Here is a 27,631-nt window from a genome sequence, read left to right as displayed (position 1 = left end):
TGAAGCTTAAAAAAGGAGTGGGGCTAAGAAGAGAGGACTTTGAGTGTAACTTTTACTGGGATTTCATGTGGCCACAGTTGTCTTTTCAGGAGAAAATTAATATTCTGTGGCCATTTGGTTGCATCTCTCTGGGCCTCTCTGAGAGTGCTCCTTGTCTCACTTTGTGCCCCACATGGCACTGGCACGTTGATATTATTTATACGGACATTCTTTATGATGCCCCTGGATCCCTGGCAGTGCCCAAGGCCAGGCTGGACATTGGGGCTTGGAGCAGCCTGGGACAGTGGGAGGTGTCCCTGCCATGGCAGGGCTGGCACTGGGTGGGCTTTGAGCTCCCTTCCCACCCAAACCAATCTGATTGTTTCAACTCCATATCTGTGAGATGTGTCCTCTAATCCTCAAAATGCTGACTTCGATCCAGTTCTTTTCCTTTCGTTTGTCCAGGGCTTGTATTCAACATCTGTCTCCTGTCACTCGTTTTGCTGTTTTAGATGGAGTATGTTCCGCAATGATTTATTGACGTGTTACCTCCATATTGCTTGTCCACTAGGTTGCCTTCCAACGCAGACCATTCCGTGATTCATCCTATGAATTAGAATTTATCTATGTTTATTAATTCCGTATGGTTTCATTAAACCGGACACGGGACTGACGCTTGAGAGCATTTCGGGGTGAAGTTTATTCCAACGCGGGACCTGCTTGACAATGTTGTGCTGTTCTGGTGGGGCAGCGGAGAAGGACGGCGGTGATTTATGGCCGTGTGGGGGGAGGCTCTGGGCTGTGAGGGGGCCGTGAGGGGGCTGTGAGGGGGCCGTGAGGGGGCCGTGAGGGGGCTGTGAGGGGGCTGTGAGGGGCCGCGCCATGGCGGGCGGGGCTCCGGCCGTGAGGGGGCCGTGAGGGGGCTGTGAGGGGGCCGTGAGGGGGCCGTGAGGGGGCTGTGAGGGGGCTGTGAGGGGCCGCGCCATGGCGGGCGGGACTCCGGCCGTGAGGGGGCTGTGAGGGGGCCGTGAGGGGGCTGTGAGGGGGCTGTGAGGGGCCGCGCCATGGCGGGCGGGACTCCGGCCGTGAGGGGGCTGTGAGGGGGCTGTGAGGGGCCGCGCCATGGCGGGCGGGACTCCGGCCGTGAGGGGAAGAGGGGCGGGGCCTGAGGGGAAACGCGGGAGCGCCTTGGCTCCGCCCCTTCCCGCCCCGCCCGAGCGGAGTGGGGCGGAGCTTGGGCGGAAGCCTCCGCTTTAACCAATAGCAGCGCTTCGTCCTCACCCGGCCCACGGCTGACGCGCAGCGCTCGGTTCTGATTGGCTGGAGGGCGCGTCAGTCAGGGGACTCGGTGCCCGCAGGCGGAAGCGTCTCGCCCAGGAGCGGGTACGTGCGGCCGGGCCGGGGCGGGGCGGCACCGGCACCGGGGGCTGGAGCGGGATGGGGAGCGGCATGGGGAGCGGCATGGGGGGCGGCATGGGGGGCGGCATGGGGAGCGAGAGCGAGAGCGGGAGCGGGACCCGGACCCGGACCGTGAGGGACCCCCGGGCCGGTCCCCAGGGACACCGGCACGTCCCGGTGTGTCACGGATTGTCCGGCCCTTGGGACGCACCGCCGGTGCCCCGCGGAGAGTTTGGGGTCTGTAGGTGAAATTAAAGAACAAAATTGCTTATTTTGTCTAAATAGCAATTTGTTTGGTCGGGCCGATTACTGGCGGGGCTTTAGCTGCAGCGCGGGGTCGTGGCTGATCGTGCCCCGTCATCGCCGGTTCCGTCGCCCAGCGGCGATGCACGCGGTGCAGACGGAGTCCAGCGGGCCTCTGGAGAATTGCGAAATCCGGGGGCTTTATCCCTGCCGCCTCAAATCTCCAAACTTTAACAGCGCTCTTAAAGAAGCCTCGCTGAGAGCAGCTCTGGGGCTGAGCAGCGCATTCCTGGACAGGGATAAGTCATGGGATGGGTTGGGTTGGAGGGACCCCAAAGCCCATCCAGTGCCAGCCCTGCCATGGGCAGGGACACCTCCCACTGTCCCAGGCTGCTCCAAGCCCCAATGTCCAGCCTGGCCTTGGGCACTGCCAGGGAGGGGGCCTCATAAGGAGTGTAAATATAATAACATCGCTTTTTAATAAGTTTGCCACACAGCCTTGTTTTTGTATAAATTAATTTAAAACTTCCTTTCTCTGCTCTTGTCTTTCTGTAATACTTAAAAATTGGACAACTGAACCCAGGGCTGCGGAATAGGGAGAACTGAAAGTGAAATTGCAGGAAATTACTGAAACAAGTGGAAAGATTACAGTGGGTGTAACAGAAATGTTCACAAAAACTTCTGATGTACTTTTCATCCTCTGTGCATGTGGAGAAATGTGTGACTTAAAGGATATTCTAATGAGTTGCTTGTGGAAGGTGTGTCTTCCTCAAGGAAAACTTGAGTATTCTTATGACTTTAAATTTCTTCCCTTTCTCCTTCTGTCTTTTCCTCTCTTCCTCGGGAGCAGGAGGTTCTGTTCGTTACTAACCCAGTGATATTCCAGGTTAAGGCATTTTTATTTCTGCAGACATTCTGTATTTCCTTGCAACTGCTTTCAGTGTTTTGTTCAAGTGAAATCAGCTCATCTTGGGAGAGAAAAGCTGATTTTCAGGTGCAGATGTTGAGCTGCTGTTGTGTTTTCTGTCTGTGTAACAGAACAGTGGGTTTATTCTCAATGCTGGCATCTGCCAAGGATGATTGTTACGGCTCCAGTTGTGCTCAGTTTGCTCAGAGTCTTCAGTTTGTTGCTGCAGATGTGTTTTTGTTTGCTGGACACGAGTGAGGAGTGTTCCTGTCTGCCCTTGGAAAAGGGGAGGAGGCTGATGGTGGGAAGGGCATTGAAGGACGGGGAGTGCCAAAGGCTGTACCTGTTTCCTCCCTGGGAAGTAAGAGTTTAAACCAGAGGGTGAGTTCTGCACCTTTATCCAGGTGGGGAGTTCCAGCTGAAAGCGTCAGCCTCCACCAGCAGTGTCTGTGCAGCAGGATGGACCTGGGCTGAAAACTGTCCCTGTTAGTCCTGGTGGGGACAAACTTCAGCCTGGCTCTTGTGCTGTCCATGGAGCCTCAGCTTCGCAGGGGGGCTGGTTTGTTTAAATGCAACTTATTATTTTCTTACTTTTTTTCCTCAGGGTGTTGAGAATTACGGATCATGGAATGTTTGGGTTGGGAGGAACTGTAAGGATTGTCCGGTGCCACCCCTGCCATGGGCAGGGACACCTCCCACTGTCCCAGGCTGCTCCAAGCCCCAATGTCCAGCCTGGCCTTGGGCACTGCCAGGGATCCAGGGGCAGCCCCAGCTGCTCTGGGCACCCTGTGCCAGGGCCTACCCACCCTCCCAGGGAACAATTCCTGCCCAATCTCCCATCCAGCCCTGCCCTCTGGCACTGGGAAGCCATTCCCTGGCTCCTGGCCCTCCATGCCTTGTCCCCAGTCTCTCTCCAGCTTTCCTGCAGCTCCTTCAGGCCCTGCAAGGCCACACTGAGCTCACCCCAAAGCTTCTCCTCTCCAGGCTGAACAATCCCAGCTCTGGCAGCCTTTCCTCCCAGCAGAGCTGCTCCATCCCTCTGCTCATCCTGGAGCCTCCTCTGGCCTCTCTCCAGCAGCTCCACGTCCTCCCTGTGCTGGGCCCCAGGGCTGGGGCAGCTCTGCAGGTGGGCTCTCACCTGAGCACAGGGGCACCATCCCTTTCCTACTTCTTGTTCCCAGCCCAGGACACCTTTGGCTCTCTGACTGCAGGTGTCCATTGTTGGCTCAAGTCCTTTTTTTCCCCCAGGGATGTTCTGTTGAGGTCCCTTGGGAGGGTCTCTTCCCTCCCCTGTATCAGTGCGTTCCTTCCCTCTGGCATTAAATCCAGGATTTTTTAGCTGGATTTATTGAGTACCTTTTGGCCCACCCCTCTTGGGTTGTCTCTGCACTGTGTTCACATTGCCCAGAGCAGCTGGGGCTGCCCCTGGATCCCTGGCAGTGTCCAAGGCCAGGTTGGACACTGGGGCTTGGAGCAGCCTGGGACAGTGGAAGGTGTCCCTGCCATGGCAGGGGTGGCACTGGGTGGGCTTTGAGGTCTCTCCCAACCCAAACCATTCCATGATTCCATGTTTGCCTGCAGCCACCCCGGGGTGAGGCCCCTCAGCTCCATAGTGGGGACAGCAACAGGAACCATGACCGAGTTCCAGTGGGGGTGGGTGAGGAACTGGGAGGGCAAAGCAGGAATTGCTGCAGGGAGAGGGACAGACACAGCCATGGTCTGAAGAGGAACAAGGAAAGTCCAGCTGGACCCATTTAAGAGTGGAAAATGAGGAAGGGCTTTAGGTGCAGTTGTAATTCGGCTGAGGGAGCTGGGAAAGGGGCTCAGCCTGGAGCAAAGGAGGCTCAGGGGGGACCTTGTGGCTCTGCACAAGTCCCTGACAGGAGGGGGCAGCCGGGGGGGTCGGGCTCTGCTGCCAGGGAACAGGGACAGGAGGAGAGGGAACGGCCTCAGGCTCAGATTAGAGATTAAAAAGAAAATTTCCCTGCCAGAGTGGTGAGGCCTTGGGATGAGCTGCCCAGGGAGTGGTGCAGTCACTGTCTCTGGGAGTGCTCAGGAGGAGTCTGGATGTGGCCCTTGGGGACAGGCTTTGGGGTGCTGCTGGTGCTGCTGGGGTGGCACTGGGTGATCCTGGAGGGCTCTTCCAGCCCTGGTGATCCTGGAATTCCATGTGAGCACAGCGCTGCAATTCCCTGTGAAGTCTGTGGGAAGAGCAGGGATCTGACATTGCCAGGGAAAGGTGTCATTTAGGAGAATAACCAGATGGCTGAGCCCAGGTGCTGCACAAATTAAAATAACTTTGGAATTGGATGATTGATTTTGATGTTTGAAGTGGCATCTCAAGTGTGGGTTTCTGGAGCTGGATTCTGGAGGACAAACTTTTTGCTCTTGTTCACAAGAGGTGACCTGTGTTTGTAGCATGGACAAACTGTTTATTTATGGCTTTTTATTTTACTTCTCACTGCTGTTATTAACCAGGAAATGTTCTCCATCAGTCTGTGCTGTAACACAATCGTGAAGGACATTTTTGTTGGTCTTTACCAAGTGGCTGGAGATGAGTTATGGCAGGTTGGGAAATGCAGGAGTTGACAACACTAAACCAAATTAGAATGGTGCTAAGAGCAGTTGTGAGTCAGTTAATTAACTTTGCTTTCCTCTTCCCATATTGAAGGTTTCCCTGTGACCTTCCCTCTGTGCAGCAAGACCTTCTTTACCCTCAGAATCAGTTGATTTGCTGAGTTGGGCTCTTTTTCTCTGTGTTCAAAAAGGCACTGAATTACATTATCTGTTAGATTGGAGACTGGAAATATTAGTATTTAATTGAGATTCCTTGACATGACTCGAAGACCAAGTTCTGCCATAAGCTTTTGGGTTGTGTGGTGGTTTTCTATTGTCATGCTGTGTAAGGGAGGTTGTTTCATGGATATAGCTCAATACAGCATCAGCAGAGTTTGTCATGGAATGGTTTGGGTTGGGAGGACTTCGAAACGATCTCATTCCCTCTCCTGCCATGGGCAGGGGAGATTCCACGGGAAGGTTCTCGATAAAAACCCGAATCCTGTAAAACCCCGCAGACTGTAACTCATGGGAGTTGTCCAACATCTCGACATGTTCCTGGTGGATGCTGACATCATCCTTGGCTGTGTTTCAGGCACTCAGGCAGGGCTGTTGATGGAAGAGCTCAGGGCAGTGTGAGCCGTGGCCATGGCAGGGTTCCTGGACAATTTCCGCTGGCCGGAGTGCGAGTGCATCGACTGGAGCGAGCGCCGCAACGCCATCGCCTCCATCGTGGCCGGGGTGCTGGTGAGCCGGGCACACGGGCTGGGAATCCACCAGCAGTCTCACTCCTGCCTCCAGTTCTGTCAGTTCTCCCTCTTAACTGCCCCCAGTCCAGCCTGTTCCCTCCAAGGGTCACTGTGGGACTGCCAGCAGCGTTGGCACAAGTCCTGTGACGTTGCTGATTGCGAACCATTTCTGCTCTCTTTTCTTGAAAAAAATTCCTCATGGATTTCCTGCAGAATTGGATCTGTTGGAGCTGATCTGTTCTGCATCATCTGTGTCTCGTGTGTCTTCAGAGTCTGGGTTCTTGTTCTTAAGGGGAACAAGGAACAGGGAATTTCACAGAAATTGCACAGGGAACTTCACAGAATCCCAGAGGGGTTTGGGTTGGGAGGGAGCTCAAAGCCCACCCAGTGCCACCCCTGCCATGGCAGGGACACCTCCCACTGTCCCAGGCTGCTCCAAGCCCCAATGTCCAGCCTGGCCTTGGGCACTGCCAGGGATCCAGGGGCAGCCCCAGCTGCTCTGGGCACCCTGTGCCAGGGCCTGCCCACCCTCCCAGGGAACAATTCCTGCCCAGTATCCACTTCCAGAGATGGGGCAGCCACAGCTTCTCTGGGCATACATTTATCCATACCCTGCTCCTTAATTTGAACTGAAAGTGTGACTGATTCTCAAACACTGCTCTGAAAACAGGAACATTGAGGTTTGTGCAGACATTGCCAATCAAAGACACTTAAATCACTTTCCAGAAGAGCTGGTGCTTGTTGGAAGCCAGTTAAACCCAGTGCTGTCCAGGACCACTGGCCTGGCTTCCCTGCCTGTCCCTGTGCCCTCCCAGCCTCATCCCCTGTGTTTGTGCCCAGTTTTTCACAGGCTGGTGGATCATGATCGATGCTGCCGTGGTTTATCCCAAGCCGGAGCAGCTGAACCACGCCTTCCACACCTGTGGGGTCTTCTCCACGCTGGCCTTCTTCATGTGAGTGTTGGACACAGGGAGCTCTCATCACATGAACACAGGAAACTAACCCAGGGTTTACTGACAATGTGTCCAGTATGGATAAATCAGAGAATCGGGGAATGGTTTGGGTTGGGAGGGACCTCAAAGCCCATCCAGTGCCACTCCTGCCATGGCAGGGACACCTCCCACTGTCCCAGGATGCTCCAAGCCCCAATGTCCAGCCTGGCCTGGGACACTTCCAGGGCTGGAGAATCCAATACTTGCCTCAATATGAAACAATTGACTACCTTTCCCCCGTTTTTAAACAACTTTTGCAGCTGTTCCTTGCCCAAAACTTCCTCAAATGGGAGGGGTAAGAGTAGCCTGGCTTTTGTCATGGAGACATAAATAGAAGTAACAACTTTTATTGAATCATCCAATGCTGGCAAGAAAAAAGGAGGGTTTGGGATCTGTAACTATTCAGGATGCCAAGGAATTTCTCAGAATTTGTCACTTCTTTAAAAAAAAAAATCTGGGGTTTTACGTAGAACTCTAAACTGATTTTCTGTAATCTGAAGTGTATCTCTTTTTTTTTTTGTCTCCAGGATAAATGCTGTATCAAATGCACAGGTGAGAGGAGACAGCTACAGTGATGGATGCTTAGGAAGAACAGGTAAATTAACTCTACAAATCCTGCTCAGGTGAAGGACTCATCATTTACCTGCTGGGTTTTTTTTTTTTCCAAGTGGTGGTGAAAGAAATAATCAGGAGATAAGGAGTAGGAGAGGACTGTTGTGAATTAATTCCTTTACAGAATTAACCCTTGCAGATAAGTGCTGGCTTTGTTAAAAAGGGGAACTTGGAAAAATTAAACTGCTGGAAGTCTTGGCTTCCCAAATTTCCCCTGCAAACCCTGGGTAGCTGCTGGGAGAAATCAGTTCCAGCCTGGGGGTGCTCTGGAGCAGACATTCCCTAGGAATGTGTCCATTTCCTCTGTGTCACTGCTGTGGGTGTCCTTGGACCTGCTGTCCTTTCCCTTCTTCTATTCATAATTCCCTTCCTATTTCCCACATGGATCCCAGCAGCCTTGTCCATGGGGTTTGTAAATTTGGTGGGATGTACTGATATTGAAGTGGCCTGTGGTGCTTTTTTGTGTGCCATTCATGATCCAGCTCTAGAGAACCTTTGCACAGGAATGTTTTTCCTTCCCAGTGACTGGGCAGGTGGATTATTTTGTCCTTGATCCAGGGTTTAACCCTTTCCACTTGTGCCTTTAGTGAGATCAGGTATTCCATGCTCCCAGAGGAGCAGCTGGATTGCCCATGCCTATGGATAATAATCCACATTTCCCTCTTCCCTGCAGGGGCTCGGATCTGGCTCTTCATCGGCTTCATGTTGATGTTTGGATCCCTCATTGCTTCCATGTGGATCCTCTTTGGAGCATATGTTACACAGAGTAAGCTGGGTTATCTCCTCTAGGAGAGTACTTTCCCTGCCAGCTTTTGACAGGAAATCCACAGGGATGGAAGCCTGTGGTCTCTGGAAAATCCGAGCCACACCATCCAGGTTTTAGTCTGGGATTGAAACTGGAATAGTGTGTTAAATCCACTTCCCTGTAACTGGAATAGCCTGTCAAATCCAGCTCCCAGTAACTGGAATATCCTGTCAAACCCACCTCCCAGTAACTGGAATATCCTGTCAAATCCAGCTCCCAGTAACTGGAATAGCCTGTCAAACCCACCTCCCAATAACTGGAATAGCCTGTCAAACCCACCTCCCAGTAACTGGAATATCCTGTCAAATCCAGCTGCCAGAACTAAAGAACTGACTGTTTCCTCTGTTCCTCCTCTGCAGACACTAACGTGTACCCTGGATTAGCAGTGTTTTTCCAGAATGCATTGATATTTTTCAGGTAAGTTACCTGGGCAAATCCCCCTCCTTCCAAAGGGACTTTCCTGTTTCCATACATTGATACTCCTGGAAAAGCAGCTCTCTCTTCTCCTCCCTTTGCTGCAGAGCTTAGAAACAAGGTTTGATTTGCCCCTGCCCGGGCTCCTCACTCCCTCACACTCCTGTCAGTCCAGCTCTCTGCTCCCTCCGGATGTGCAGCTCTGGAATGTGATGGCCAGGGATGTACAGAGTTTTCTGGATGAGGTATTGCCAGTGTCTTTGGATAATGGCAACCATTCACCTCTGTCTTACATCCCTCAGCTTCCATCCCAGCAGAGCCAGGTGGGGGATTCAGTTCCCCTTTTCCAGAGTATTTCACACCAATAGCTCAGTTCTCTGGTAGTTGATGTTGCCTGTATCTCCTTTCACTGGCTGAGCTCTCAGCTATAAAGGGTGGTAATTCCTTTTCCTAAGAGCATGGTGGTGTGTTTTGTGGCAGCACACTGGATTAATTTCAAATAATATTGTTAAATCTATCCTGTAACACTGGGAAATGGATTTGGTGTCTGTAATAACTCTTTTTAGTTGTGGAATGCATTTTGCAATCCATGGATTTTATTAATAAAAGACACTGAAAGTGTTAAAGTGTTAAAGAGTCAGCTCCAAGATCAGTCACTGGAAAGTTTCATCTCACCTCCTTTCTTCTTTCTACTGGCTGATCCTTTTCCTCCCAGCCCCACACCAGATGCTTTGCAGTGACTGGATTGATGGGCTCTGGGAAAGGGGTGATGTTCCTGCAGGAAACAGCAGCTCCTAAATCTCCTCTGGGATTGAAAACTGCTGAAGGCAGATTTTGTGCCTGAAATTTTTAGTTTGATTTAGAATCCCAGAAAGTTCGGGTTGGAAGGGACCATAATCCCATCCAGTCCCCCATGGGCAGGGACACCTTCCACCCTCCCAGATGGGTCCAAACCCTGTCCAACCTGGCCTTGGGCACTGCCAGGGATGGGGCAGCCACAACATGTGGAATTTTGGAAGTCAATTTGTAATTTGGATCTGATTCTCTACTACAGACTCAATATTCTTTCTGATTTGCTCATAAAAATGGAATTGTTTAGGTTTTATCCCAGCAATCCTGTCATGTTGGGCTCATTCCCAGGTGCCAGGGTGAGACCTGCTGCTCTGAACTCCTTGAATTTCATAAATACCAGGCTTTTCCTTCAGAAGGGCTGTGAAACTGGTTATTTTTTATTTGAGCTTCAGTTGCTCCCACAGTTCCAGCCATGCACAGGAAACCAAATACAAACACTGTACCCAAATGCTGACCTGACTGAAAGTTCAGGGCTGGGCTGTTGATTTGCACAGGATAAGATTTAAGGATACTGTTAAAGTTACTTCATGTGTGGTCTGATTTTTATTTCTTTTTTTTCCCCCCCTTAGCACTCTGATCTACAAGTTTGGGAGAACAGAAGAGCTGTGGGGCTGAGCTCACTCCTGGTCTGGTCCATAGTTGCCATGTGGTTCTTGTATGTAGATAAATTCACAGTCCTTTGTTCTTGGTTTGCTTCCCAAACTGTTGGAACTGAGACAATTCCAGGCTCTGTCTGAAGCTCCTCTTTTCCCAGGACACACTTGTGAATATGTACATAGGACTGTGTATATTTCAAAGGGAATGGCAGGCTTTCCTGCTGGAATCTCCAGGCTTTCTCCTTCAAATCCATGGCTTTCCATCAGTTTCATCTTCCAAACCTTCACCTGTGTCCGAGGCTTCAGTGAACAATTAGTGAGCAAACAGGACAGAGGCCATCCCTGGACCAGGGGCCGTGCTGGGATAAGAGCTGATTTTAAGAATTTTATATTGTTCAGGTAAATAAAAAGTAGCTTTTTTTTTTTTTTTTTGGGTAAAAGGTTATGGGTTTTTCAGCAAGTCCCTACACTCAGCAGGTTGTGCATGGCAAAGCAAAGTGTCCCTGACTTGTGATGGCTCTGGCACAAAGGACATTTGCTGGCACCACAGTCCTTGGAATTAATTTCATGCTGCTCAGTGTAAGAGATGCCAGTTGTTATTTAATGTATTTCCTGATATTAGAATAAAAAACTCCAACAAACTGATGCCACTTGTACTTGGTGTAAAGGATAAATGAGTCAGAGCAACTTCTTGCTACTCAGGCAAGTGTCATTGGCTGCAGGGGAAGCTGTTTGCTGGTAAGTGACTTCTCCTGACCTGTTCCCTCTCTGCTTAAAAGGAAGTGGGATATGGATGGATTTATTGTTCACAGTCCTACCTTGTAATAATTTTAAGGTTCAATAAATTCTAGGAGTGATTCATAACCAGCTTTAGGGCTGCTATTGCCCCAGTTGAAATGTATTTATCTCTTACATTTTATGGCTCTTTCCATTAATGAGTTGTTGAAATTCAATTTCATCTCAGTGGAGTGAAACAGAAAGAGAGGCCAAGGCTGTTTCATATCCCTGGAGTGTTCCTGTGGATCCATTTGCTGTGGCTGAGTCCTTCTTGTGAGGTCTCTGTGGTTTTTACAGCATTTGACTCTCCTGTGGGTCCCAAGGCTTTTACAACTTCCCCATTTCAAAGCTGCTGCCTCAGGGCTCTCAGAGTGCTGAGTGGAAATGCTGTGCTGCTGACTGGAAACTGTTTGTCATCACCTGCTCCTGCTGGGAACTGCTCCAGGGGCAGGAGATGGGGCCAGGTCTGGAGCTGCCCTTGTGCCCTGGCTGGAGTGGCTTCATCCCACAGGAGCCACGGGCTGCTCACTGGCTGGAATTCCAGAGAACTGCAGTAAAAGTGGTCTTAGGTGCTCAGAACAGTGAATTCACAGGGTAGTTGTACAGGAACTCACCTTTGCACAAGGCTTGCACCACGCAGTAAAGCCAGGTTTGGCTTCAGGCCTGTCAGGTTTCTTGCCCAGGAGCTTGGGAATGTTTGTTGGGAAAGTCAGGAAGGAGTGTGGCCTGTAACTAATCCCTATAACTAATCCCAGTGCCAGGATCTTGTACCTGCACTTGGAACTTGAACACACAAGCCAGGCTGGGAGAGCTGGGGGTGCTCACCTGGAGAGGAGAAGGATCCAGGGAGAGCTCCGAGCCCCTTGCAGGGCCTAAAGGGGCTCCAGGAGAGCTGCAGAGGGACTGGGGACAAGGGCTGGAGGGACAGGAGCCAGGGAATGGCTTCCCAGTGCCAGAGGGCACTTTTACACCTCTGGCAGCTCCAGCACAAGCCAAGGGGACAGGGAGGGCTCAGTGACAACAACCCTGCAGTTACTCCCAGTAAATGCTTTTTAATTGTTTGTTTACAAGTATTTAACACCACAAGCCCTGACACGAGTGCAGAGTAGGGTTTATTCAGGAATACATACAGATATTCCAGGAGGTGTTTTAACCTTATTTCTGTCCTCTGTGTGCATGAGGTTGTCCCTTCTGTGAGCTGTGGGTCCCCCTTTGCTCGCAGCCCAGCCTCGGAGCGTGGGTGATGAAAGCAGAGCTGGTGCTGACGTGACAGTTCCCACATGAGTCAGGCTTCCTGAAGCTCCCTGTGTCAGCAGCTTGTCTAATCCCAAGGGATTAGATCCAGTCTACAAGGAAGCACCTGATGAAGCTGTTGGCAGCTGCTGGCCTGGGGGGTTCCTGGAAAGGCTGAGACAGAGGCACCTCAGCTCTGCCAGGGCACTCCCAACCAGGCACTTCCAAAGAAAAAAACCATTTCGTGTTGGTTTTTTTTTAAACAATTCGTATCAAACCCAGAAAAAAAAAATCATATAACCCCATCTTTTTAGTAAAGAAGAGGTTCACTTGTTCTTTGTGCTTTATTGGACACTTTGCAGACCCCACAGGGGCTGATGTGTTTAACTTGGGCTCTTCTACTTTAAGGCACTAAAACCAGAACTCTCAGGTAACTTTTCTTCTGCTGGTGGTCCACAAGAAGTTTTAGTGTCTGACAGTGACTGATACATGCTGTAAAACCTCAGAGCAAAATTAATTACAGGTCCTTTGTGGTGTGCAGGGCCCTGGCCTGGCTGCAGGAGCAGATTAATGCTTCCAGGAGGGTGGGTGGGAGGAGGCAGAGACAAGCAGGCCTCTCTGGGAGGGGTTCTTGGCACAGGTTCATCCTGAGGAGAGTACTCACAAATTTTCGTTTGTCCTGCACTTAAAATGATTCAGGAAAGCAGACTGGGGTGGGTATAATGGAGTATTATTGCCAACAAAAACAAAACCAGTAGAAGTGGAATTCACATTCCAGCTCTTCACTCCCTGAAAAATCCCAGGTTATCCTAATCAATAAAGTGCTGTTATTCCTCCAGACTTCCAGCCTGGGGTGGGAATTCACCCCGTTTATCCACCTGTCTTCAGGCAGTTTAGTGTTCCTTTCCTTTCCCTTCCACGTTCCCTCTTCCCAGTGCCTTTGGCAGAGCGAGGAATGGAGGGAGCTTGGCAGAAGCCCCTGGAGCACATCCCAGGGGATTCAGGATTGTCCTGCCAGCAGCCACACCACAGGAGCAGCTTCTGGATAGTCCTGGAGCAGGTGACACTCACTGGGCTGGTCCTTCAGTGGCTTCCCTGTCCCTGGGGGTGGGGTGATGGACCCTCACTCTCCGGGCCACCTCCTTCTCCAACCTCAACAGCCTGGGGCTCATCCTCAGCAGGACTGTGCAGCTCCTCCAAGCCAGCCAAGCCAGAGTCCCTCAGGAACTGGAAAAAAAACCAGAAAACACCAGATCAAGTCCCTGTTAGAAATTCCAGAGCCAACAAGTTGCTCCAGCCCAGAATCCACAGCAGGAGCAGCTCCCTGGATATTCCATCCTGGGCTTCCTTGAAACTGCACTAAACAAGGAGAAGGTTAAAAATGCATTATTTCTGGGGGGGGGAAAGAAATAAATTATTCCAACATGCCTTCAAGTGAGTTAAAGCAGCTGCAGTTCCTGGTTGGGTGTTTGGGTTTTTTTTTTTTGTAATAAATTTCAGCCAATCTTTCCACGTCAGTTCAAGCAAATTCCTTTGAGTTAAGAACAAACCACTCCCTGATCTCCCAGCTGGGAGATCCTCCAGCTGCAGGAACCCAGCAAGTGAGTGATGGAGCAAACGGGATCCAAGGCCCTGGTGTGATCAGTGCCAGGCAAATGGCAGCTGCAGCTTCCTCTGTCACCAGTGATCCTCCCTGACATTCTGCCCTGGCACTTACGGCTTCCCTTGACTCCCCCTGTGCTCCCCTTCCCCCCAAAATTAACTCAGCACCTTTCCAAGGGTAATAAATCAAATAAAAGACAGTAATCAAAGCAAGGAGCTTTAGAAAAAAATCAGGGTGAATTTCCATTAAGGCCCCACTTTCTCTGCAGGCACAGCAAGGCTAATGAGCCACGGGATTATTCTTCCAAAACCCCAAACAGATCCACTTCAGCCAATTGCAGCCACCAGCAAACCTCAGCTTGGCCCTTCTGCTCCCTGTAAGTGAGACCCTGAGAGCTCAGAGCCTGCTGGGATGAGGGAAGCCCAGGACTGTCCTGCCAACCCACCGGGGTTCCCCCAGCCCTGCCTCGGGTGACTGGGCATTCCCCCGTGGGGGCTGCCAGGAGAGGCCCCAGGCTGGCTGCTCCCTTCCAGAAATACACTTGTTATCCATTCTGCCACTTCCCTTCCTTCCCTCGGCCCCTGAGCAGAGCCCTGCCCCAGGCCAGCCTGTGCCGGGGGATCCACTGGTGCTGCACATTCCTGGTCCACACTAATCCTGTGCCTCCAGGAGGAGCTCAGTGCCTGCAGCTCCTGGACATGAAATGCTGCACCACTTTAATACCTCGCAAATCATCTTTTAAAACATTTATTTATTATTTATTTTAATACCCTGGACAATTATTTTTTAAAGTACAAGGAATTGTTTACCATTTTAAAGCCCTATACAAGGATTGTTTTACTACTTGAATACCCGGCACAACTTTTTAAAGATTATTTTAGTACCCTGTACAATTAAATTATTCTAGTACCCTGTACAAGGATTTTTCTATTATTTTAATACACTTACAAAGATTTTTTAACTCTTTTAATGCCCTGCACAATTATTTTTTAATTATTCTAATACCCTGCACAAATTTTTTTTTACTATTTCAATACCCTGTACATGGATATTGTTTTTACTATTTTAACACACTATACAAGAGTTTTGTACTATATTAATACCCCGTAGAAGGAGTATTTTTTTACTATTTCAACACCATGTACAAGGAGTTTTTTATTACTTTAATACCCTGTACAAGGATTTTAAAATTATTTTTATTACCCTATACGATTTTTTTACTATTTTAATACTCTGTACAAGGATATTTTACTATTTTAATACACTTTCAATGATTTTTTTATTCTTTTAATACCCTGCACACTTATTTTTTAATTCTTATAATAATACCTTGTACAAGGATTTTAAAATTATTTTAACACTCTACACATTTTTTTTTACTATTTTAATACCCTGTACAAGGAGGTTTTTATTGTTTTAATATCCTGTACAAGGATTTTTATTATTATGATTATTACTATTATTATTTATTTATATATATAAACAAATACATATTTTTATATATATTATTTATTATTATTACTATTATTACTATTACTGTACAATTTTTTTTTACTCTTTCAATACCCTGCACAAGGATTTTTTTTACTATTTTAATACCCTGCACAAGGATTTTTTATTTGTTATTTTAATACCCTGCACAAGATTTTTTTTTTTACTATATTAATACCCTCTACAAGGATTTTTTTTTTACTGTTTTAATACCCTGTACAAAGATTTTTTAATATTTTAATACCCTGTAAAAGGATATTTTACTATTTTAATATTCTTATAGGGAGGGGTTTTTTTTTACTATTTTAATATCCTGTACAAGGATATTTTACTATTTTAATATACTTACAGGGAGGGGTTTTTTTTACTACTTTAATACACTGTACAAGGATTTTTTTAAATTCTTTTAATGCCCTGCACAAGGATTTTTTTACCATTTTAAGACAATGTACACAGATTTTTTCCCATAAATGAGACACACTTCACTTGACAAGTGACCCCTATGAAATGTCAGCTGAGGCAGCACGAAGACAGGAAATTCTTTACTCTGGGTTCATTCATCCCCATGGCTACAAAAAGCTGGAAATCCACTCCCAGAACCACAGGACTCCCAGAGTGCTCAGAGGGAGACAAAATAAATCCACTTCCAACAGCTGCTCACAAATAAAAGCTTTAAAAAACCCACAATCTTTTGCAGAATAAGAACTTTGAAATCAAAGCCTGGCTTAAGGGCTGCTCCTTGTGTAAGGACCGAAAGGGGAAGAAGAGCAGGACTGAAACCTCGTGGTTGAGCACAGAAATGTCTGAGCTACCAGCAGGAAAATGCCCTGGGATGAGTTTTTCATCTGAATTCTGCTAAAACAAAAGAGGAAATGCCCAGGAACGTCCCCCTGAGATCAGCCTGAGGCATCAAAACCAATAATCAGGGTTTGTTAATTAAAACTAATCCAGGTTTACTTTTCCATATCTGATTCCTGCTCAGACCTGGCTCCAGTCCTTGTTCCACAAAACCTCTTGGCTCCCACTGAGCCCCAGTTTGAGGCCTGAGAGGAGCAAAGAAAGAGGAACAGCAACGGGCTCAGTCAGGCTCAGGTTTTTCCAGGAATGCACAGCCAGGTTTGTGTCCCAGGGCACAGGAAAGACCCTTCAGTTCAGCAAAAGAGGAATGAAGAGGGAGATTAAAATCAGAAAAGCCACAGTTTTGAGACATCACTTGCTTATCTCCATTGCTGTTCAGCAACAGCTCTTTTGGGTGATGTTTCCCCCCAAGTTTCTCTTTTACAGGAGAAACCCCAAGGTCCCCACGCACCTCCTCGAAGTGTGATGGGATTTGCAGAGGTGGCTGAGACCAATGTTTGATTTTTTGGTGGTGTCTCCACAGAAACAGCAATCCAGTTGCCACCAGATTTAGAACAACTAACCCCATGGCAAACAGGAGGATGATCTTTCCAGCTCGGGTTGCCTCTGGAAAAGAAAGAAAAAAATCCAAATACATATGGCAGGTTCATATTTATGGAATCATGGACTGGTTTGGGCAGGCAGGGACCTCAAAGCCCATCCAGTGCCACCCCTGCCATGGGCAGGGACACCTCCCACTGGCCCAGGCTGCTCCAAGCCCCAATGTCCAGCCTGGCCTTGGGCACTGCCAGGGATCCAGGGGCAGCCCCAGCTGCTCTGGGCACCCTGTGCCAGGGCCTGCCCACCCTCCCAGGGAACAATTCCTGCCCAATCTCCCATCCAGCCCTGCCCTCTGGCACTGGGAAGCCATTCCCTGGCTCCTGGCCCTCCATGCCTTGTCCCCAGTCCCTCTGCAGCTCTCCTGGAGCCCCTTTAGGCCCTGCAAGGGGCTCTGAGCTCTCCCTGGAGCCTTCTCCTCTCCAGGTGAGCACCCCCAGCTCTCCCAGCCTGGCTCCAGCCCTCAGATCATCTTGGATTCCAGAGGGGCCCACATTCCTTTATCCTGTTTTACAGCAGGATTATGAAGGAAAAGAGAAGGGGCCAAGTACCACACAGACCCTCCATCCCTGGCTGAAAATTCCTGATTATTTTGCCACTAATGCCAAGTGTGAACTCCCATGGTGCTCTCAGCATTCCTGACTAGCTGGGTGTGGAAGGGACCAGCTCAGCTGATCCAGGACTCGTGTCCTACCCCATCCCACTCAGTACAAAAATAACATTCCCATTCCATACCACTGAGGGCAGTTCTGTGACACTCTGGGGCACTCTGCTGTCCTTCCAAGAAGTGACCCGAGTAGATCTCCAACTGCACTTGAATGCTGAAGCAATAAAGTGTTGATTCCTTTAGATTTCCAATCTGGAATAGTGTCTTGCTTTCACTTAGCTTCTGTTGAACAGAAACAGACACACACAAAAAGGTGTTACTTTAAAAACCAGACCAGTTTTCAACACAAATACTCCTCCCCCATTTAAGTTGCTCATTCAAGAAGCTCAAATTTTGTTTTTCCTCAACCAGCTTTCCCAAATAACAGAAGCTGTGGAATATTTCAGTTTTCCTGGGAGTTTTGATGCAGTTTCTGCAGCGGCTCAGGCAGGGAGCAAAACCCAGGGAAGGGGAGGGGAAAATGAAACCAGTTTGACTCCTCTCCTGGCTCTCAGCTGAAGGGTATCCTGTGTGTGAGAAAAACACACGTTGGTGCAAGGCAGGAAGGAAGTGGAGGCGATTTACCAAGGACTTTGAAGCAAAAGGGGGTTTTAAAGAAACAATTTTTTTTGCTTCTGTTTTTTAAACATTTGACTTCAGATTCACGTCATTTGGAAGCTTCTTCCTCTTTTTTTTTTAAGTCTGACTTAATACCTCTCCTGCACCTCTGGCCTGTCCAAGCACAGTTCCCCAGGGCCCCAGGCAGAAGCAGGAGCACACGATGATCCCAAAACCTCTGAGCCTCAGGATGAACAGGAGCACCTCATCCCAGCATGTTCCTAACAACTCCTGCTCTCCCTGCCCTGGAACCAGGCCTATCATGCCCCAGCAGCTGCTCCTGCAGCTGCCAGCACAGCAAAGTAGGAGAGAGATTACAGAGTTTTCCAAATTGCCTGAGAAAACTCTGGAATCAAAAGTCACCTTTGGCACCACTTCTCTCCCTGGATCTGCAGAGGGATTTAATCCCTTTCCATACAGAGGAAAGAAGTTTCTAAGTTTGGTAGAGCAGCGCTGCTTGTGCCAAGGCCATGATGACGCTCGCCGGACCAAAACGCAGATTCTCCGCCCCCAGCTGCTGTCCTGCCAAGAGGCACTGACTCCCATCCCTCAGTCCCCAGGCACAAAGAACACATACGAGAGGATTCTTACTTTTTCTGTAGGACTTGTTGTGTTCTCCCAGTAGGACACGTGATAGTGGAGAATGTCCTCGGTTTCAGGGGTGAAAGGGGGGCTGATGCTGATGAGCAGCGAGTCAGGGCTGACACTCACACTGTTCACCTTGGGGGGGCCCAGCGTGGCTGAAAAAAAACAGAGAGGGCAGGGAAACCCTGCAGTGCACAACGGCCTCCAGCTCCACCCATCCTGGGATCCCTGAGGCTGGAAAAGCCCTCCCAGCCCAGCCAGGCCCAGCTGTGCCCAATGCCCACCTTGTCCCCAGCCCAGAGCCCTGAGTGCCACCTCCAGCCCTTCCTGGGACACCTCCAGGGATGGGCACTCCAAAACTCCCTGGGCAGCTCTTTCCAAGGCCTGAGCTCCCTTTCCATGGGGAAATTCCTGCTGCTGTCCACCCTGAGCCTCCCCTGGCCCAGCCTGAGGCCGTTCCCTCTCCTCCTGTCCCTGTTCCCTGGCAGCAGAGCCCGACCCCCCCGGCTGCCCCCTCCTGTCAGGGACTTGTGCAGAGCCACAAGGTCCCCCCTGAGCCTCCTTTGCTCCAGGCTGAGCCCCTTTCCCAGCTCCCTCAGCTGCTCCTGGGGCTCCAGCCCCTTCCCTGCCCTGGACACTCTCACCACACACCCCAAACATCGACAGCTTTTGCTCAAGAAAGGGAAAGCATTTCCCCATCTCCTTAATGCGCTTACAATGCTTGCTTATCTTTCCCTGGAAATTCTATCAATATTAACCAACAGTTAATGCTCAGAAGTGTCTGAGTTCATCTGCAGTTACTGGCCATAAAATTGTTATCTTTTCTTTTCCTTTGATCAGCCTGCCACACATTCCATGCTCCCTAAAACCCCACTATTTGATCCCTAGATCGGAAGAGGAATAACGAGTTCTCCCCTCCTTGCTTTGATGTCTCCACGATTCCCTTAGGATAAACACGCTGACCTCCTTTAGTGAAGTGCTCCAAGGTGTAAATCATGAAAAATACCAATAGAGCACTGCCAGAAGTTCTCATTAACAGCAAAAATAACTCCTTGCGTGCACCAATTCTTCCTCATCATGCCTCAAATCCAGTGACTCTGATCCAAACACCAAAGGAGGAACCCATGGATTGGTATTTGGGAACTGATTTCCATGGGAGTGACACAATAATTACCCCGGAATGTTCCTCCTCTCCCACCCCAAGCCTCTGCTTTGTCACACATTTCCATCAGCTCAGTGCTGTCCCATCCCCCAGAGGATCTCACTCCCAATCCTGCACCACAGGCTGTGGACACATCAGTGTTCAGTGCAGGATTCAGGCATTTCCTCACTCTGCTGCCAGAGAAAATCCAGGATTTAGAACCAGGGAAGCATCAGATTCTGGAGCCTGGACCATCACTGCCCCTCAGCAGGTCTGGGAGATCAGGAACTGAAGAGTCCACAAATCCCTTCTTCTGCTTAGTTCCCATTTCAAAGGTACTTTTTAACCTGAACATTGACTTTTTTCTAATCATAAAACCAAGCATAGCAAGGCGAAGAGCAGATCTTAGAACAACACCACCACACTTGTTCACAGCAGAGGGGTTGTGGACTCCCCATCCCTGGCAGTGCCCAAGGCCAGGCTGGACACTGGGGCTTGGAGCAGCCTGGGACAGTGGGAGGTGTCCCTGCCATGGCAGGGGTGGCACTGGATGGGCTTTGAGGTCCCTCCCAACCCAAACCATTCTGTGATTTAAAGTGTGGCCTTGACACTTCAACATTGTAGTGTAGACAATTTATACTTATCTGAACCATTTATATTTACCAGGACAATTTATATTTCGCAGGACAATTTATCCTTCTCAGAAAAGGGAGCTGTCCAGCAGAAAGAGCAGGTTTTGCTCAGACTGCCACAAACCCAAGGGTTTGTGTGTGTGTGTGTGGGCAGAGCTAAGCGGGGAAATGAGAACATGGAAAACCCTCCAGCAAAAGAACATTGTAGCTCTTTGAAGGCTCAACCACCCCAGGAGGCTCAGGGGTTTTCCTGGTGACACCTGAGAGAGCAGAGCAGAACCAAACCCTGGGGAGGCCTTGGAGCCTTTGTGGACAGAACACCTGAATCCTCTCACTGGGGCTCCACACAACAGAGCCAAGGAAGTCTACACAGGCAACATGGTTTTTCCCAGAGAAATCCCCTCTGAGAGAGGCTGACATCCCAAAGAGCACCCACTGTTCCTCTCTGCCACGAAGGGAGGTGTGTGCACCCAGGCCGAGGTGAGGGGGCCCAGCTCGGCCCTCACGCGCAGCAGGATCGTCCAGCGCCGCCTCTGGATCTGCGGGGGGAACTCGCACTGGGTCTGGGGGGTCTGGGCACAGCCCATCTCACTCCACTCCTCATAGAACCCTCTGCAGAGCAGGACAAACACAAATAAACCAGTTAAATAAACCTGGAACGCCCCCCTCCCACTCAGTTTTGGTAAGATAAGCATGTGTTACAAAACTGTGGCTTCACACGGGTTTAACCCCAGGGCCCTCCAGCTCCTCCATCCCCTCGGGATCTGGGGAAATTTAAACTGGCCAGAGACAATCAGGAAAGGCTAAAATTATTCAGAGAACTGTGCAACATTTCTGGGTGTGCTCAGGGCTTGAATCTCTCCTCAGCTCAGAGGACACATCACAGGCTAAGGGATGTCAGTCAGCAGGAGCTGCTCTTGGAGATGCATAAAAACATCTGCGATAAAAAACGTTCTTTCGTTCTGTGCTTATTCCTTTTCAGGGGTTTGGGGTTTTTAAAACCAGTTGCTATCCTGGATAAGAACAAAATGAGTTGGTTTTAGAGCTGTTTACTCACGTTCTGTAATGGGCTGTGTATAACACCGAGCTATTCTCCACTGGAACAGGAGACCACCTCAGCAAACTCTGGAAGTTGTAGGAATAAACCGCCACATCTTTTGGTGCTGGTAAATGGGGAGAGGGTTCTAAAGGAAGAAGAGGAATAAAAATAATTATTGAAACATTCAAGTGCACAGTAACCAAATTTTGGTCTCTAAATTCCATCACCATACATTACATTTTCACTGCTTTGCAGGTAAAACCATTCCCCCTCCTCCTCCTTCTGTTTCCAGGAGCTCTGGCACATTCAAGCAGTGAGGGCCTGGGAAAAATTGCCCAGAGTAGCTGGGGCTGCCCCTGGATCCCTGGCAGTGTCCAAGGCCAGGCTGGACATTGGGGCTTGGAGCAGCCTGGGACAGTGGGAGGTGTCCCTGCCATGGCAGGGGTGGCACTGGGTGGGCTTTGAGGTCCCTCCCAACCCCAACCAGTGTGGAATTCTCTGTATCCATGAATTCCAACTTCCTGTTTCGATTCATTCCCTAGAGAACATAAAGCTCCAAGTACCAAGCTCACTGCAAAACCGTAAGCCCCACCCAGCCACCCATGAAGCCATAAATGAAGGTCCCAGAATTTCAGAATCACCAAGGTGGGAAGAGCCCTTCAGGATCACCCAGTGCTGTTGGGGTCTCCCCCCGCCATGCAGCCCTGGCAGAGGGGCCCTGAGGGCACAGACACACGGGCTTTCCCTGCCCCTGGGCAGCCCCGTTCCCATGGGTTGGTTTGTGTTCCCTGCGCGGGCAGGGACCCTGAGCCCGGACTGTGAAGGTTCCTCGGCAGAGCCCCGGCCATGGGCTGGGGAAATAAACATCTCTGAAACATCTACCAACAATCTGTCCACGTATATATTTCCTTTCCACGGGCCTCCTGGTTTGATATAGGCGTGTTATAGTATCCGTGCTGTAACACAGTGCCACCCCAGCAGCAGCACCCCAAAGCCTGTCCCCAAGGGCCACATCCAGACTCCTCCTGAGCACTCCCAGAGACAGTGACTGCACCACTCCCTGGGCAGCTCATCCCAAGGCCTCACCACTCTGGCAGGGAAAAATTGTTTCCAATCTCCAACCTGAGCCTCCCCTGGTGCCATTTGAGGCCATTTCCTCTCCTCCTTTCCCTTGGGACACAGCAGCAGAGCCCGACCCCCCCGGCTGCCCCCTCCTGTCAGGGACTTGTGCAGAGCCACAAGGTCCCCCCGAGCCTCCTTTGCTCCAGACTGCTCCTCACAGGACAAGTTTTCCAGACCCTTCTCTGACCACTGGTGATTACAGCAGCTTATCTGTTTCAATCCTCTGCACCTCACATTTGCCTCTGTGCACAACCCAGAGCACTTTTCCCACCCACCTGCCTCCTGCTAACTGAGAATGCTGAGGTCACTCTGGTGAAACTTTCCAGGAGCCAGCTGGAAAAAACCCTTCAGGAACACGTAGTGCCACATCCCCTCCCAAACCTCGCGTTCTGCCAACTTTGGAACCAATTTCACGAGGCAGGAAAGGGCAGAAGCTCTGTGTGTGGGGATGGCCCCCAAACGGAGTCACTCCAGGAGCCCCGGGCTGTGCACAGGGGCCACAATCGGCCTCGAGCTCCCGGGAAGGAGGTGACGGTGCAAACCAAGAGGGAAGAGTTGTCTCTGAACAACAGAAAAACCACAGCTCTGAGAGCCCAGGCAGAAGGAGGAGGAAGCTGCTGGGGCTGGAACGTGGCCAGAAAGGGACAGACTCACCCACGGCATGGACGGGGGGAGGAAGCCAAGTCACAGGCAAAGAGCTGGGAGGGAAATGGGGGCAGTGGAGAGAAAGAATGGCTGAGGAGAAGGGAGGGAGGAACTGGAGGAGAGGGGAGCTGGAGAACCAAAACCTCTGGAGGACAAGGCCAAGGCTCCAAGCAGGGCCAGCTCCAGCAGCCCTTTCTGCTCAGGGCTCTCTCCAGACACGTCCTGGAACCTCCAGGGATCTGCCTTGATGGGCAGCAGCTTCACTGGGGCCTGTGCCAAGAGGGAGGAAGGTTTTCCTTCTGCACTTGATGTGCTTTTGTGGAGTGATTCCCTCACACCATGAGAATCACAGAATCAATGGGTTGGAAAAGACTTTCAGACCACCCAGTGCCACCCCTGCCATAGGCAGGGACACCTTCCAGGGATCAAGCCCCATCCAGCCTGGCCTGACAAAGACAACCATGACAAGATATCCCATATCACATCAGTTCATTTTTTGTTCTGAAGAACAGAGTCTCCTAAGACACAATTTGTTAATTTTTACATTGATGAGATCAGAATATCAAGCACTTGAGTCAAATTCTGGCCCAGGTTTCCCTGGGAATTTGGGGTCATATTAAAAAGTTTGGGGTTTTTTGATTTCTACATCAAGCTGCATTAAACCTTAAGTCCAAAACACCAAATAATGAGTTGAGTTCGAGCTTTCCAAGAAAAGCTGCGGCTGCCCCATTCCTGGAAGTATCCAAGGCCAGGTTGGAGCTCCCTGGGACAGTGGAAGGTGTCCCTGCCCACAGCAGGGGGTGAAACAGGGTGACCTTAAGCGTCCTTCCCAACCCAAGCCAGTCTGTGTTTCTCTCAAAGGTTTAATTACGCCTGTTAATAATTTCTTAGTCTCAGCTCTTGAGCAGTGCTCTCAGAACAAACACATTGCCTTAGGCCACAAGTGGCTCATTCAGCTTTGCAAATCTGCTGGAGATTCCTTACAGCTTCCTCAACCATTCATCTCGAAGGTATTTTGAAGGCCCCTAAGGAGCCTTCTCTTCATTCATGAGAAGTTTTCACTTTCCAGTCACACGGATTCAGTGCTGGTCTGGCACGTGGTGAGGTATCTCACACCATCTGTGCCCTCAAACATCTGACACACTCATTCTACAGAATCCCAGGAACCCCTCAGAACAAACCAGCAGAGGCAGCAAATCCCATCACACTTAAAAATAAATAAAAGAAAACATAAATAAATACATATATAAATAAAAATAAAGAAAGAAAACAGCAATGAAACACAGGATGAGATGAGATGAGATGAGATGAGATGAGATGAGATGAGATGAGATGAGATGAGATGAGATGTAGAGAAGGAATTCCTCCTTATGAGGGTGGGCAGGCCCTGGCACAGGGTGCCCAGAGCAGCTGGGGCTGCCCCTGGATCCCTGGCAGTGCCCAAGGCCAGGCTGGACATTGGGGCTTGGAGCAGCCTGGCACAGTGGAAGGTGTTCCTGCCACGGCAGGGGTGGCACTGGATGGGCTTTGAGGTCCCTTCCAACCCAGCCCAGTCTGGGATCCCATGACTGCACACTGATTATTTTGCATTCAGAAACGCATCATTTACCCTGCCAGCATCAAAACACTGCAGATCTTATCAAAGACACTGCAGGGCTTATCAGCCCTCTGTCTCTGCAGCTGAACACGAGGGTGCCACGAGGCTGAGGAGCTGCTTTCACAACACACCAAGGGAAATCTGAATTTCTGTCAGGTCCCTCCCTCACAGGGCAGTAACTGCAACTGCTGAAATCACACAGCTTCCTACTGATCTCCAGTTTGCATGACCCAAAACAACAAAATGAACACTCCTAACAGAGCACCCACAGATCCAAGTATCCTCGGAAACCCAAACTCCCTCAGGCCGGGAAGGCAGAGAGGTCCCATCCTTCCTTTCTGCCTGGAAGGGGTTCTCACTGTTTCTCTGTTTCTTTCAGAGCAGCAGCCTAAGAAGGCTCAGATTGTTTTTTCCTGCTGCAGAGACTTCCTGACATTTCATAAACAAGTCAGAGCTTTCACACAACAGAGTGTGAAGCCACAAGTCACAGCCAGTGAAAGCAGCTTGGCTTGGGTGACCTACCGGTGTCCCAGCTCCTGCTGCTTCTCAGGGATTCCCGATCTCTTCCCCTGTATCAGCCCCAAACAACCGTTCTGCTACATGGGCAAAAAAGGAATCTGTGGTTTGGGCAATTTGGTGTGGCCTTTTGCTGCTCTAGTGCACCAAAGTGGCTTCTCATCTTGTAACCTGGGATAGTGGAAGGTTCCTGTCCATGGCAGGGGGTGGAATGAGAGGAGCTGTAAGGTCCCCCCCAAACCAAACTGGGATTCTGTGTTTCCAAGAGCTCCCTGGGAAGTCCCATGGCTGCTGATGGGATGAAACTGGGCAATGCTGACTGCAGGAGGCCCTGCCCTGGTTTGCCTCGGTCCAGTCAAGCAGGTCTGGAACAGCCAGAGAGCCCCACAGGGCTCACCAGTGCCAGGCTGGCCAGCCAAACCTTGGCCACCACCAGGACATGGGACATGCTGAACTCATGGAGAACCCAAGTGCCTGAGTGAGCACCACGTTCTGTGCACACCTCATTCAATCCCAGAATGGTTTGGGTTGGGAGGGACCTTAAAGCCCACCCAGTGCCACCCCTGCCATGGCAGGGACACCTCCCACTGTCCCAGGCTGCTCCAGCCCCAATGTCCAGCCTGGCCTTGGGCACTGCCAGGGATCCAGGGGCAGCCCCAGCTGCTCTGGGCACCCTGTGCCAGGGCCTGCCCACCCTCCCAGGGAACAATTCCTGCCCAATCTCCCATCCAGCCCTGCCCTCTGGCACTGGGAAGCCATTCCCTGGCTCCTGGCCCTCCATGCCTTGTCCCCAGTCCCTCTGCAGCTCTCCTGGAGGCCCTTTGGCCCTGCAAGGGGCTCTGAGCTCTCCCTGGAGCCTTCTCTTCTCCAGGTGAGCACCCCCAGCTCTCCCAGCCTGGCTCCAGAGCAGAGGGGCTCCCCTGGGGCACACCTGGAGGTCACTGAGCCCTAGCGCAGACTCAGCCTGCAGAGCAAACCTCCCCGCCAAGGCAAAGCATTTCCACCAAGCCTAAATCCAGACTTGCGCCCATCCACACATTTAGACGGCCTTTAATGAATGAACCGGTGCCAGCTCACAAACCTCAGCCACACCACGAACACCGGATGGATCTCCTGCAGCCTGACCCGGCTTCCAGCCGCAGCCGGGCCAGCCCAGCCCACAGCGGGGTTTTGGGAGCAGCATCCCCGGGCGGGGCAGGACAGACCCGGGACAGACCCGACCCATCCCCGGCCCGGCCCCAGGGGCTGCGGCCGCCTCGGAGCCCGGAAACCCGGGGGTGAAGGCGCAGGAGCCGCCGGCCCCGGGCACCGCGCGGCCACACAAACCCCGCACGCACCAAACCCGCAAATACCCAAAGCCCGCAGCCACCCGGGCCCCCGCAACCCTCAAAGCCCGCATCGCCCCCAGGCCGGCATCCACCCCCGGGCCCCGCACCCACCTGCGGCCGTGGCCCGCGCCGAGCCCAGCATGAGCAGCAGCAGGAACAGCAGCAGGAACAGCAGCAGGAGCGAGCGGAGCGGCGCCCGGCCCCGCATGGCCCGAGAGGCAGCGCCGGCCCCGCTCGGGCCCGCAGCGGCCGCGGCTCCCCCGGCCGGGCTGCGCTGGGCTGCGGCGGCCACACGCTCCCGGCCGGCCTCTCACACCGCCCCTCGCACCGCCCCTCGCACCGCCCCTCACACCGCCCCTCGCACCGCCCCTCGCACCGCCCCTCACACCGCCCCTCACACCGCCCCTCGCACCGCCCCTCGCACCGCCCCTCGCACCGCCCCTCGCACCGCCCCCGAGGGGCTGGGCCCGGCCGGAGGTTCCGGCGGCTGCGGCCTGAGCCGTGCCCCGTGTCGGGGTGGCGTGTGCCGCGGTGCCTCGGGGTGCCCTCACCCCTGTCCTGCCCCTTCTCCTGCCTCTGTCCTCGTCGCTGTCCCGGCCTCGGCTCCTTCTGCTCCCTCTCCCGCCCCTGGTCCTTCCCCTGTCCTGTCCGGGTAGCTGTCCCGGCCCCTTCCTCTTCTCCAGCCCCGGCTCCTGCCTCTGCTTCTCTCCCTTTCTGCCCCCGCTTCCTGTCCCAGTCCCTGCCCCAGCCCTTATCCCTATTCCTGTCCTTGTCCCTGTGGTTGATGTGAGGACATCTCGCCATGAACTGGTTGGAGTTGCTGGGTTTCTCCGGCTGCACCAGGCGTGGCAGCAGCCCGTGGTGACAGTAACCCAAACCTGCAGCCCGTGGTGACAGTAACCCAAACCTGCAGCCCGTGGTGACAGTAACTCAAACCTGCAGGCCATGGTGACAGTAACCCAAACCTGCAGCCTGTAGTGACAGTAACCCAAACCTGCAGCCCGTGGTGACAGTAACCCAAACCTGCAGCCTGTAGTGACAGTAACCCAAACCTGCAGCCCGTGGTGACAGTAACTCACACCTGCAGCCTGTGGTGACAG

The 27,631-nt window shown here is 51.4% G+C and overlaps 2 protein-coding genes across 2 annotated transcripts; one reads left to right on the top strand and one right to left on the bottom strand.

Moving 5' to 3' along the window:
* The first annotated feature begins 1,291 nt into the window (after positions 1-1,291).
* TMEM50B (transmembrane protein 50B) lies at positions 1,292-10,748 on the top strand. Its single transcript, XM_069005313.1, has 7 exons — positions 1,292-1,362; positions 5,679-5,830; positions 6,673-6,785; positions 7,352-7,419; positions 8,110-8,202; positions 8,601-8,658; positions 10,077-10,748. The coding sequence occupies exons 2-7, from the start codon at positions 5,732-5,734 to the stop codon at positions 10,120-10,122; spliced, it is 477 nt and encodes a 158-aa protein (XP_068861414.1). The 5' UTR covers positions 1,292-1,362; positions 5,679-5,731; the 3' UTR covers positions 10,123-10,748.
* Positions 10,749-11,970: 1,222 nt separating this feature from the next.
* Positions 11,971-26,827, bottom strand: IFNGR2 (interferon gamma receptor 2). Its single transcript, XM_069005173.1, is given in 8 exon segments — positions 11,971-13,223; positions 13,225-13,340; positions 16,517-16,671; positions 17,398-17,551; positions 18,518-18,666; positions 20,721-20,896; positions 21,342-21,468; positions 26,643-26,827. Coding segments are annotated over 8 exon segments (1,017 nt in total). The 5' UTR covers positions 26,740-26,827; the 3' UTR covers positions 11,971-13,180.
* Positions 26,828-27,631: the final 804 nt, after the last annotated feature.

This window comes from Aphelocoma coerulescens, chromosome 1, assembly GCF_041296385.1.
Source record: "Aphelocoma coerulescens isolate FSJ_1873_10779 chromosome 1, UR_Acoe_1.0, whole genome shotgun sequence".
Lineage (NCBI taxonomy): Eukaryota > Metazoa > Chordata > Aves > Passeriformes > Corvidae > Aphelocoma > Aphelocoma coerulescens.
Note: the sequence above shows the minus strand (reverse complement) of the source record. Positions and strands in the feature narration are given on the sequence as shown.

Excerpts from the sequence above, each read along its gene's own strand:
- TMEM50B (XM_069005313.1), top strand. The coding sequence starts at position 5,732 with ATGGCAGGGTTCCTGGACAATTTCCGCTGGCCGGAGTGCGAGTGCATC. Across the intron at positions 6,786-7,351 it reads TCCACGCTGGCCTTCTTCAT|GATAAATGCTGTATCAAATG; the intron begins GTGAGTGTTGGA and ends TTTTGTCTCCAG. Across the intron at positions 7,420-8,109 it reads TGGATGCTTAGGAAGAACAG|GGGCTCGGATCTGGCTCTTC; the intron begins GTAAATTAACTC and ends TCTTCCCTGCAG.